This window comes from Macaca fascicularis, chromosome 3 (genome assembly GCF_037993035.2).
Source record: "Macaca fascicularis isolate 582-1 chromosome 3, T2T-MFA8v1.1".
Lineage (NCBI taxonomy): Eukaryota > Metazoa > Chordata > Mammalia > Primates > Cercopithecidae > Macaca > Macaca fascicularis.
Window position 1 is genome coordinate 25,720,969 of NC_088377.1, and position 14,162 is coordinate 25,735,130.

Genomic DNA, 14,162 nt, shown 5'->3' on the forward strand with positions numbered 1-14,162 from the left:
CTAGTGATGAAAGATTTATTGTTTGAAACTAGAGTGGAGGTCATCAAAATAATTTTACTGTATGGTTCATTGGAAGTACAAATTAAAAGCCCATGAAAGTACAAAGTAACTGAAATATTTTAGCAATATTTTTTGTGGTGATTTATATATATTTTTTAGCTTGTTAAATCTAAACAACTATTTTGTATGTATAATGTATGCATTACATGTTCCTAGACAGTAGAATTATTTTATCATTGGATATAAAAAATGTTGAATAGAATTATTGTCATCAAATTATATTGATAGTCAATATTAAAATTAGACATGTCTTCAGGAAAAAGAGGAAGTAATTGCTGAAAGATACTAAGGTCTTTTTTGGTTAAATAAAAATGTTATTAAACATGTGGCAGGCCAAAAAAAATGGTGAAAATGTTTTTCAAAGTAAGTTTATTTATATCCAAGGATTTTTTTTAAACATTAGATTATATCCAGTTCCGCAGTTTACTAGTATTTTTAGTCATTAAAATTATACAACAAATCAATAAATGCCATGCTAGCAGCCTTGAAATCCATATGGTAGTCATTTTATAACAATTAATCTGCTATAGTTTCCCAATATTCTTGTTTCTTGTAAAATAAAATAAGATGGAGTTATGCTGCATGAATATTCCAAAAAGGAACATGATTGATTATGGAAACTCTGTTTTCATATAAATCAAAATACATTTTCAAAATAAGCACATCTTTAATAAGAACTAAAAAATGAAAAATATTAATAATTACAAAATTTTAAAAAAGCAATTATAAACTAATAAGAAATGTAGTCTCCAGTAGCATACTTACAAGAAAAATTATTATCAATGTAAAATTTTATATGAATGTAAAGGGAGTAGGTGGGAAAAAAAAGAAAAAATAGTGCTTTAGTCCAACAAGTAAATGTTCTCTAGACTTAGCCTATTGTTTACAAAAAGTTAAATACACCTAATGCACATAAGTAATGGGTTTTTAAATTCGAAATTCCAGAAAACTTACTTTGACAGTCTACAATGCATGAAATACAAAAATAAATTAAAACCACACTAACCTTTGAACTCTATATCTTCTCTAACTTAAATGAAAAGACTTAAGATGTGCTAGTTTATTACAGGTAACTTATTTCTAATATGTTTGAATTTATATTTTATTTTAAAATGAAAAATAAAATCATATAAAATTATATGATCTTTTTTTCATATTTTGCAAATATATAATGTTAACGCCATAAGATTTGGAAGGTTCCCAAATTCCCCATCATTACAGCCTTTAAAGTTGCCTCACAAAACCTAGATCTAAATCAAACAATTCTTAATTTACGGTTTGTTTCTGATATGACTTTCCAAGAGGCCTTAGCAAGCTGGTGTCAGTAACAGTAAATTAGACATGATTTTATAACTATTTTTTTTTTTTCAAGATGGAGTCTTGCTCTGTCACCCAGGCTGGAGTGCAATGGCGTGATCTTGGCTCATTGCAACCTCCACCTCCTGGGTGCAAGCAATTCTCCTGTCTCAGCCTCCTGAGTAGCTGGGATTACAGGCGTGTGTCACCATGCCCAGTTAATTTTTGTATTTTTACTAGAGACAGGGTTTCACTATGTTATCCAGGCTGGTCTCAAACTCCTGACCTTGTGATCCACCTGCCTGGGCTTCCCAAAGTGCTGGGATTATAGGTGTGAGCCATCGCGCCCTGCCGAATCTGCGACATTTTTACAAATAAAGTAAATACTTCATTTTCGCCGTTTTGATAAGTTGTGTTGGCTTTGTATCAGCTGCATAGATTCGAGGGGTGAATACCATCTCCTACCTTCTCAGATGACTTTGTCTGTGTGTCTGTATGTGTGATTTCTCCATGACTACTTGATTTGTTTCATCTAGCATTTTTCATCATAAAAGACCTTCTAACACTGGCCTTTCCCCACCTCTGCTCACCTTAGAAAAACTTCCTGAAAGCATTAAATAAATATGGAGTCTAAACTCCCTAACCTCACATACAATCCTCTGCCCACTTGTACCTAATTTCTCTCCCAATGACGTCAGCAAAGCAGCATGTGATAGGGATACTTCACATCTGTTCTGGTTCAGTGCCATTCACCTTTCGGCAGCATTGGACACTTTACATGTATTCTTTTTGAAATATGACCCTTTTTTAACTTCCAAGATACTATGCTCGTGTTTTGCCAGTAAGTCTGTAAAGTGTTAGTCTCATGATGGGGGTGGAGTGGTCTGGTTTCTTCTTCCAGTATAATGTTATAGTTCCTTGGGACTCAGTTCTTAACTTCTTGCTACTCTTCAGTAATTCGAGAAATACTCTTTGGAAATCAATGCTGTGCCAGTCAGCCTTCTAGTTACTAGCAAACATAAATGAGTACTACAGACATCAACCCCTCTTCAGAGATTTTAGGCACTGCTTAGATGGGTTTATCCTCACTCAAATACCATTCACCTGTTAACACTGACAGCATCATGGGGTATGTTTCCAAGCCGTGGTTATCTTCTCATTTCCATACCCACATATCTAACCAACAATTTGATATTTCAAATTTAACAAATACCAAATGGATCTGATGTTTGACCCTCATTCTTCAAATCTTGCTTCTCCTACAAAATTCTTCACCTTGAGAAATGACATCAGCAATGCTCTAGGTGCCCAAGCAAGGAACCTAAAAGTCATTACTGACTGAATCCAATCTATTGCAACGGGAGGATTAGTCTACACTTACAATGTGTTGGGAATTTTTTCATTCTCTTTTTTTTTCTACCGCTGTTCATCCATCAGTTGCTCTTACCCATATGAGAAATAATAATCTATTTAAAATACCTATCTTTTCATACAACTTTTCTGCTTACAATTATTTACTTCTTTTGGAAGATGTTTTACAATTATGTTTTTAGAAGCCCTTGAATTATCTGGTTTGCATTCCCTCTCTGACCTTATCTTCAGTCACACACTTTCAGGTTCTCTTCCAGACATGCCTTTTCCAGCTCCTAGATCAGATCATGCTCTTTCTGGTCTCAGAGATACCTTCCATGTAACACATTTTCCCTGGAAAGTTCATTCCTGCACGTTTCCTTTGAAAACCCACTTTCTAAGAAAAATCTCTCTTAGTTGCAGTTATTTGTTATTCTAACTCATGTTGAATATCTGTCTTTCCCTAATAGATTGTGGAGATTTTGGGGGACAGGGGTCAGTTCTGTATTTTTCACAGATAAATCCTTAAATCCTTTGTACTCATTCAAGCGTTTGTCACAAAGAAGTACTCCAATAAATTCTTAAATTAACAAACACATCTTAACATTGCAGAACCAGAAGAAACTCATTTTAGAGATGAGGAAACAGTTATTTTGACAAGTTATGTGACAGAAACAAATCTGGGAGTATAAACCAGAATTCTGTCCACTTTCTTTCCAGGTCTTGCCTACAAGCTCTCAGGACACGAGTTTCTCAAATTGAAAAAATATATATAGAGAGAGAGAGAGGAAATGAATCACAGCATGTCTTGGTTACTTTGGTGCCTTCATATCTGTTTTTATTACCTTTTAACTTTTTCCACCTTTTGTTTATATGTATTATTGGTTTTTATCATCAACAATTATTATTATTATTATTTTTTTTTGAGACGGAGTCTGGCTCTGTCCCCCAGGCTGGAGCGCAGTGGCGCCATCTCGGCTCACTGCAAGCTCCGCCTCCCGGGTTCCCGCCATTCTCCTGCCTCAGCCTCCCGAGTAGCTGGGACTACAGGCGCCGCCACCACGCCTGGCTAGTCTTTTGTATTTTCAGTAGATAACGGGGTTTCACCGTGTTAGCCAGGATGGTCTCCATCTTCTGACCTCATGATACACCTGCCTCGGCCTCCCAAAGTGCTGGGATTACAGGCGTGAGCCACCGCGCCCTGGGCCAACATTTTCTCATAAAGATAGCAGGGTCACTGGGGGTGTAACATTTAGTAATCTGTGTAAAATCTATTTTTTGATTTCATGTTTTATCTATGTTACCTATTTCATATAATATTAAATTTAATACATTATTAAATTAAATGAATTAAGTTAATTCATTATGTTTCCAAATATATACACTAAATTAAAAATGTGGGAGATTGTAGTATACTGTTGCAATTTTCCTTTGGAGGAGGCTCTGGCTCAGTATGGGAACATGTATAGCATGTTCCTGATATTTGCATGAAATATAATTACTACTTACATACTCATTACAATTGTAGAAGTAGTTTCTGATGTTTCAAACATAGAGATGTAATGAACTCGATTGTACATTCAGTCATTCTTATTTAGATGTGTTATCTTGTAAAGGCATCAGATTTGTCATATAACTAGAAGTATTTCTGGCCTCAAACATGTCATTCAACCTCTTAAAATCATATTTGTAAAATGAGAATAATGCTTCCTTATCCAGCTCAGATTTAAGAATAAAATGAGATAATTAATGCGGAAGTGCTTTGAAAATAATAAAAAAGTCATTAAAATATAAGATACCCATGTTATTTCCAGAGACTTTTTACTTCCTAATTTTAAATTATAATTTGGTAGAATTTATGAATTAATATTAGCAATACAAAGCTCTAATATCAATTACTTTTAAACCTTATAACCAATGGTAATTACTTTTTAATTGAAAGATTAGTCATATAAAACTGCTTTCAATTACTAAACAACTGATGTATGATATAACAAAATCATAATATATAAAATGAACATCAAGTTGAAATTACAAGAGGGTTTAATAACATGTTGAACTAGCTAGTTTTATTTCTTTTCCCGTTTCAAAAATATTATATATCTATACTTATACTCTAATATAATAAGACAAATAAATCTTGGTTTCATGGATTAATATGCTGCTCTTTTCTGCATATATGTACAAATAAAGAATATACTATAGATACATAAATATCTGTACATGTCTGCATAAAATTAAAATATTAAAAGTAATAACAGGGAAAATAAACGTAGAAATATGAACAATTTGGCAACTCATGAACAGAGTTAAGTGTTATTTTGAGTCAGAATAAATTTTTTATCTTTACTTCAAGAGCATTTATCTGAATAAAAGTTTAATATCCCTGTTGTGAACTTTCATAATGTTACTAACTTACTAAGATGTAACAATGTAAGCGTTGTTACCTATCAATGGTAGAATCTAACCAGTGTGTTGCAAAAGCTGATTTACAGTGTTCTTCCATTTTATGAGCCTTCTTAAAACTCTAGGTATAGGTCTTTATGGAATTATATTTGTGGCTGTTCCTGCCTTTCTTTGTGACTAATTTTATGTTTCCAAAATCAACCTGCTTGATCAGGCACAGGTTGGCTCAAATCTAACAAGAATTGGAGCACCAGTCTCCACATGATTGGCTGAGAAATTGTCTTCTTAGTAAAGCTTTCATATGGTCTCAATAGACACTTTTCACATTGACTATCATCAGTCACTCTTACTCTCTATGTTCTCCTATTCATTCGTTCCCCACCACTCCAGCTATGAATGGGGTCAAAATATATTTGCAAATTAAGCACTACCCTATGGCAAGAGCGATGAGAAACTTTGTGTGTGATACGTCACACTAATAATTAGAACCTGGAATTTACATTTCAGTTGGTTTTAATTATTAATAAGAAAAGTCAATAAGGGTTATAAAAAGGTGGTATCATGTTTATTGCTCAGTCTAAAAAGAATATAGTTTTGCTTACCTTTAATAATGTTGGGCTTTGGTGGCATGCTGAATTCATAAACTGTTGGTTCGGAATATCCCAACCTATTGGCAGCTGTAATCTGAACTTCATACCCCATGGTCCACTGGAGATGCTCCAAAATGATGTGGTCTTTATTTCCCTGTACTTTTTTCTCTAGCCATTGGTCTTCCTTATCTTTCTGTGAAAGCAATAAAAATGCATTTTGTAAATATCCATACACTAAAGTTGCACCTTTTTAGAAAAATAATTTATATTGGAATTGGAACAATATACTTATTTTGGATACTGGAACAAGTTTGATAGGCACAGAAATACATGAAGTTGCTGTGTCAATGAAGTCAGTATTATTTCTAACATTTTTCTATATAAAGTATGATGTTGTTTATATTAGCCAAAAAGTGGTTTTGTAATTCATCCTTTATTCAGTGGTTGACAATTGACCTCCATTAAGATTTTTTTATTTCACATATAGCAGTTTGCTTTTTGGCCATTTTGTTGATTATTAATCTTTATGTGAATGGGAAAATGAAACATGATATACAGAAAAAACTTAATATGTCCTTTAAAAGAATTGCCAGGGACTATTGTTAAAGTTTTTTGGGGGGAAGAAAGATAAAGTGTCTTGAAATAAAGTCTGGATATGATTGATAGATTTAAATTATCACTGGTATTTTTTACTACTATCATGTTTTATGACATAAGAAAATAATATACAAAGAAAATTACTAAGTTTTAAATATATCATTAGCAAAAGAAAATAAAACAATGCCATCCTATTCTCAAACATTCTACACTTAAATACTATCTCGCTGCTTTTCTAAAATATAAATTTGACCATATGACATTTGAATTTCCCTTTGTTTGATAAAATTACCATTAGAACTACAATTACTAATGAAATATAAATGGATATAATTTTATAAATGAAATTTTCTAAAACAGAGCAATTACTGGGTTGGGCCACACATTAACAATTTCAACACAGAAGGCTTCCTTAACCTTTCTGGCTTGTCTTCCTCCTCTTTATAACAAAAAGGATAGTAGCAGCTGCTTCTGTCAGCTTTTTGGGAGAGCAATGAGGAAAATTGAGTAGGTTGTGTATTTCAGGGCCTTAGAGATCATAACCACTTAAACAAATAACAGCTATTTTAGGATATAACTGTTTCCATAAAAACTGTATGGAAATGAAACATTTTCTCTGGAATCATGTATCTAATAATCTATCGTTGCAACTGCAAATCGTACTTTCCCAGGGTATAAGTATAGATAAATTACAGCCTGTCTAGAACAACAGATGCAGACATGTCTTTTAACCTCATAGCTCAGTCCTATATTATTCTATGTTGAGGCAAAACTTCACACTGCTTCTTTGACTATAAAAAAACTATGTTTTCTCCATTTTTGATGACAATTATTTGTTCTCTAAAATAAAATTGTGAAAGTTAAATTCATGATTGCATTCAATTGACAGTACTCAAACATGGAGTGTCCTTCAAAAGAAGGCAAGAAGATATTATAATTTTGATACCACACTATTATTCTCCTTTTCTAGTTAATTATTTTTTTGGTGACATAGAACTTTCATTACAAAGGAAATAAACTTGTTGGTGATGTAGAACTTCCATTACAAAGGAACAGAAAAGTTTGGCCTATTTTGCTATTTCATGTAAAACTGAAGCTATTAGAACCCCTAACGAAGCCCTGGTTTTAAATGAACAAGAAGTACAAGTTATCAATATACACAAGAGGCACTTGCCTTGATTTTTGAAACTTATGAATATGTTTTTATAAAAATGGCCTGTAGCCAGTACTACTTAAGATATTATGAGGTGTATGAATGATGGAATAACTGAGAAGAGAAGTTGTAACTTTTCTAAGTTTATCAATGAACAGTAAGGTTGAGAAACAAACCTAGTTGCAATTTTGAAATGCTTAAGGCAGCTATGCTAAAAAGCCACAGCTATCCCAACACCCTCTGTCTTCACCCACTCATTCATCAATCATTTACTCAGTTAATTGATTAGTGAGCACTTTCTAGAAGGCGTGAACACAAGTGACCAAGACATGTGCAGTACCCTCATGTTGGAGTTTACAAACCAGCCCAGAAGAAAGACATGAGGCCTTTGAAAAATGAGAAGGTGCAATGGAGGCACGTAATACCTAATAAAGTCAAGGGCTAGGCAGGTCACCGGTGGGGAGGTGATATCACCCTTACTGGAAATAATACACGCTAGCACCATTTTTCTTTTCATTTATCCTGAGCTAATGACAAGAAGGTGTCAGTTTTTTACACAGCTTTAAATCCAAAAAGAAACACAATGATTTTAAGCCTTAGATGCATAATCACTGAGAGATGTATAAGCAAACACTGTAGTTGTTTCAAATAAATTTTTAAAAATTGTGTATCTATATGTGCATTATATATGCATTATAATGTATTATATATGTGTTATATATACTTATTTTTTTTTTAAAGTGTTTTAATCTTCTTTATTCCAAACAATTCAGCGCCAAGTAGATGCAGCTATTGTATGGTTCCCTGCTCTCTACTTAAGGGTGGAACTTTTCTCCTGTCTAAAGAATCTTGGCTGAAAAGCTGCCATGGCTTTTTCTGCAACAGCGGGAGGTGGCAGGGGGGTTGCCCATAGAGTAGCTGAGCGTCTGAGCCTGAAGAGGCAACTATTCTTAGGGATATTTTGTTTTGTTTTGTTTTGTTTTGTTTTCGCATGTTCTCACTCATAGGTGGGAACTGAACAATGAGATCACTCGGACTCAGGAAGGGGAACATCACACACCGGGGCCTATCATGGGGAGGGGGGAGGGGGGAGGGATTGCATTGGGAGTTATACCTGATGTAAATGACGAGTTGATGGGTGCAGCACACCAATATGGCACAAGTATACATATGTAACAAACCTGCACGTTATGCACATGTACCCTACAACTTAAAGTATAATAATAAATAAATATATACTTATATATAACAAAAAACCTTAAAAAGTTAACCCAAAAGTAATTTGAGATGATACATTAGATGTATATGTATATATATATATATACACACACACACACACACAAATATAACATGTAATTGTATATGCTACCTATAGCATATTCAGTATGAATATGCACATATATACAAATAGCATGTATTTTTATAAGTTATAAATTGTGTATATACACACACATATATGGCAAGGAAGGGGTGTATGGCAAGGACACGGAAGGGTGGTATGAAGACAAGGGATCCATGAGGCAGCAGACAGCTGCATGTCCCTGTGGCCCTCGCATTACCTGTTATTCAGTACTTTCTATGTAACGATGAAGTGGTTGATGTGAGTAAGTATTTTCGTGGAAATACTTGGAATTCAGTTTTGCTTTGTATCTGAGTGAAGATGTGGGTGAAAGAGCCAGAAAATAAGCCAAAAACTGAGATATGAATTATTCCAGGCCAAAAAAAAAATGTATTCTTTAGAGGAATAGATAGATGTCATGTCCTTCAGGTAATACTTCAAAAATATCATTTTTGGAAATTAGGCATTTAAGGTAAAACTTCTGTACAAACACAAGACAGTCTCTTGTAAATTAACAAGATGATAAATTAAAGGGCCCTCCATCATTCTAAGTATTTGGGCTGATAGTATAAGAAACCAAAGGGAGCTCTAACATGTTCCCAATATAAATCAGTTTCATTTTCCTTTCAACATTAGGCAAGAAGGCATTTTAATCCCCTAATTGCTATTCCTAGGGAATAGGAAAAAAATTAAAGTGGGTGTTACCAAATACTCCCCTGGCATCAAAATCTCAAGTATGCATATCTGTAGACTGTCTAATTTACAAAGTTTAAATGCCTAGGGAACAATTTAAGATAATCTAGTTGCAAAACGTTCCCCTAGGTAACTTAATGAGATGATTTGCTGAATACGGCCATTATTAATAAGCCAATTAAATGTTGAAGGGCAGCTACTGAAAAAAAATGGTCATTTGGCTTTGGTATAGCTTCTCTTAAGCAATTTTTTTTTTTTTTGGTCAGAAAATAGCGGGCCACATGGCAATTCAGGGCACTTCTTAATAATGATTCTGAAGTCATACTATCAGCATCTAGGAAAATATTGGCTATCATCTGTACAGGGAGGAGATTAGAGGCAAGGTGTAAGGGTCTCTATTTTCTCATTTTCAGGGGCTCCTTGATGCTTTTATTCATAACAAGAAACAGTTTACTGACTCCTTTTGAAGTCTCATGAAGTGTATCACCAACATCATTTTAAATATAAACTGAATAATTTTAAAATGAGACGACAATAGAGAAGGTGAGCTCATATAAGCGAGATGAAGCATAGATTCCTCTGACTCCCATGTCGTATGATTTAAGATTTTGTATGTATATAAAGCAGGTCCCGGGTCCTGGATTCCCTGGTAGCATGGTTCAGGTATTCATACTTACATGACCTCACAGAAGGCCCAGATAGCATTTAAAACTCCATTTGCTACTCTGAATGTCAGAGAGGTGATTGATTAATCTGGATTTTATATATATAAAAAATATATATCTACACATATACCTTATATATATAATTGCATATATAGACAAACAAGCATATATTAATATATATATACATATACACATATGTGTATATGTGTACATATACATATATACACACATACACACAGAGAGAGAGACCGTTTACAGAATTCAAGAAGAATACAAATGGGCAAACGAGAAGGGCCAAGGGACCTGGCTTGAATAGCATGGCACTGTCAGATTCATCGAGAGACCAGTGAGTCCTTCAGAGCTGTCCTGGGTAGAGGCACAAAAATCTCCATATCAGAATATCCAAAAGAAACAAACAGGTACTCATCATTGTTAGCATGGAACCTGGGACAAAAAGTTGTCCTTTGATAAGGATATTAATCTTCAGCTTAAAACATCAAATTGTATACAAAATTATATATATATCCAAATGTGTGTGTGTGGTGTATATATGGTGTATATATATATACACCACACACATACATTTGGAAGATTTAAAGGTTTGAAGATTTTAGCAGTTCTAAATTTAAATCTTTTTTCCATGATCATAACAAATTCTACTTGCCTTTGTTCCATGTGCTGATGCTTGGTAAATTTTTTTTTTAATTAGGTCCTACATAATCTGTTCCTAGTCTCCACCACCCACATAGTACTTAAGGCAAAATAAATCTAATTTTTCCTATTCATTACTTTCTGTGTTCTCATACCTATAAACATTGGCAGTGCATTTTTTCTTGTGTTTCTTGTCTCCCATATTAATTATTCGATTTATAATACTATTTATAATATAGTTATAATTACATAATGAGCTAATTTATTTATTGATTTATTGCTGTATTTGTTCATTCAGATAACGTATACATACAAGGAAAAACAAAACTCATTCTCTTAACTCACAGCAAAGAAAAACTACTAAAATGCTTGATACTCTTTAATGTCCATAAGTATTTATTGTTTAAAAATACTTCTAAACTTAAACTATAATGGCTTTAAATACATTTCCATGTACATACATAAACATTATTAACTGGAAAATACATTTTCTTAAGAACCAAAGCTTCATTTTACTTATTTATTATTTTAATGCCCTTTTCAAAATTACCTTTCTTATCCTGTGGACATTGAGATAGTGTACAACTTCCTGGACTCCAAATTACTTAAAAAGTTCAATTAAGACTTACAAATGCTAGTCCCTATAGTACTTCCTCACAATTGATTTTAGCTACCAATTATTTTAGCTAAGGAAATGTATTTAATATGCCAACACTAAGTGATAGGTATGATCCCATAGCTATCATCAAATTAGAAATAAAATGGTGAAAAACTCATGGAAGCATGTAAAAATCTATTTACTAAATTATATGAAGTTAGATTGACACTATAAGTACAAAGTAGACTTAAAAATAACTTCATGATTTCTTCCAAACATTTCATGAGATTAATATGTTTGTCTTTACTTTCCAAACGCATGGTTTAAACTTACTGATTTATTGTTAGAGACATTAATTTTCATGAAGAGTCCACAGAGATATCTAATTCTGCTTTTATTACTCTAGTTCTGTTCTAATAAATTCTGTCTTCATAATGGGTGAGTGAACAAAGCCATGTGCTGTATTACAGGTTGACAGAATAATGGTGCTTCCTGGTTCATAATCTATGGGAAGTTTTACACTTTCTATAGTAGGATATAGCTATTCTTGTCCTTTCCCAGTGAAACCCAAATTAAAGGCTTAGATTCATTGTTTGCTAGAAATCAAGTCATAAAAGGAATATATTGTCAGAAGTACATTGTTCTCAGAATATAGCCCTGTGCGCAGTGGAGTTGAAAGAGATGGCCAAAGAAGAAATCAAGAAGTGAAAATCTTAGAGATGTTCCTTATTTTCCAGATTCCTCTATGTACTTTTTTCTTCATTTTTTATTAAAAATATATTGAATATGTCTAAACCATTTTTCAAGTTATTCAGTTGCACTTTACTACACTGTAGAGTTCATGTAGTTTGAGAACCTAATAGATATCATATGAAAAGAACAGATGATCAAGAACTTTTTTGAAGTAGTTATTTCACTTTTTATTCAATCATGGTATCTGCAATTGGATCCTCAGAGCATGATGTTGACAGGATGGAGGAGGTGGAGAAGAGAAGAGAAGATGACAAAACAGGGATATATAGAGTATTTTAATGGATGAAACTAGAAAGCATACTATCAAGTGATATGGTCAAGAGAAACTGTGCCAGGATGGCTCTATCTGAAGCCTTAGGAGCTGGGCAGTTGATCTGAGATGAGACAGTGGTAGAGGGGTTGCCTCTTGTCCAGTACTGCTGCCATCCATGTTTAGACCGTTATGAATTACATTCTGATGTCTGTTCCCTCTCCCCACCAAGTCACTCAAATTCTCTAGTTTTCCTGTTTTGCTGACAAGCTTCTCATTTTATTTGAATACAAGCCACTCAAATTCTTCAATGTTGTCCTTGAAAAAAATGTGAAAAAGTATCACTTTATATTTGATTAATTACAAAATACAAAATATCCAAGAGTGAGCAATGCCTATCTCGTAATACAAAGGATACGGAACCACTCCTTTTATAAAATTTGCCATAGGTGCCTAAATTTCTACTATTAAAACAATGTCCCCTGTTAAAATGAAAGTAGCTCTAAGGTGGATAACTTAGTAATTGATCAGACAATTATAGTTATGTATGAACTAATACAATCAATCATTTCCAATGTGTCATGAAAAACAGATCCTCTAGTACTTCTGGAGTTAGAAAGGGTTGGAAATTAGAAACGAGAGGAGGGAAAAGGACATACTTTTATCAGAGTGGTAAGCGCAGACATTGGGGAAATGGGAACCAACCAGGCACATTTACCATTAGGTTGGGAGGAGAAAGAGAAAGGAGAGAAAACGGAAGGTATAAGTTTACTGGAGACAAAATTTGTTCTTGTTTAAACTTTATGACTAAGCCATATCAACTATAACTTACCAACTATATGCAAAGGTAAAATTTATTGAGTACCATTATATGAACTTGAGTCCCTTCAATCTTACTAATCTTATTGTGCTTAAAATCTTACTTATTTCTATCCATCTGTGTTTCACACATAACTTCTCAAAAATATTAATTCTAGTCCACATTTAAAGAAATCAATATGAATTTGAAGTCAGATTTTTAAAATAGTAATTTACGTTTTAAACTATGTATATGTATACATAAATATATGGCTGCCTAAAATGTCATTATTTCCATTTGGTGACTCTACTTTGCTCTAAATAGATGTAGTGCTACTCAAGAAATATTTTTGTTTACATCAACGACTGGGGCCACTACTAACAATATAGTACAATTAAAAACATACAACACGTTGTTTCACAACTAGTCACTGCATTTCAGAGTCCACTGTGGGATTTATTAGAATTCCTTACAAACTGTTACTATCCCCAGTATTTTGTACAATAAATTTTTTCATCCTAGAATTGTGAGCAACAATCTGCACGGAAAGTCTGTTCTACCAGTCCAATTCATGAATTCTGGCCAAGCCTACGTCCCTAGAAAAAATGATCTTCCTTCTACCGAGTTTACAAATGTGCAAATGAGAATGGCCAAGAGAACTCACTTGAGTGTGAAAGCTGGGACAAACACTTGTCCTCTGAAAGGAGTATTAATTTTTAAAATTTTTAAAAATGATTTGATATCTAAAATTAATTATTAAAATATGCCATTCAAAATCCAATTTTATTTTTTATTACCCCTCAGAATGTAGATGTTTGAATTTAGAAGCAGCAATATTATAATTTAGAAAATTGGGGATTTGTGAGAAAATATTGAAAATTAACCCACACACTACTATGGAGCAATTATTTTAAACACAATCTGGTAAAGTATAATTAATTTGGAAAGCACTAACATGGATT

The 14,162-nt window shown here is 33.3% G+C and overlaps 1 protein-coding gene across 4 annotated transcripts in view; it reads right to left on the reverse strand.

Moving 5' to 3' along the window:
* The window catches only part of NCAM2 (neural cell adhesion molecule 2), a 570,634-nt gene that overhangs the window by 53,712 nt on the left and 502,760 nt on the right, over positions 1–14,162 (reverse strand). For all 4 annotated transcript variants that reach the window (XM_005548903.5, XM_065541469.2, XM_065541470.2 and 1 more), the window contains exon 15: positions 5,715–5,895. In XM_005548903.5, coding sequence (XP_005548960.1) covers positions 5,715–5,895 — 181 coding nt within the window. The remainder of the gene's footprint in view (positions 1–5,714; positions 5,896–14,162) is intronic.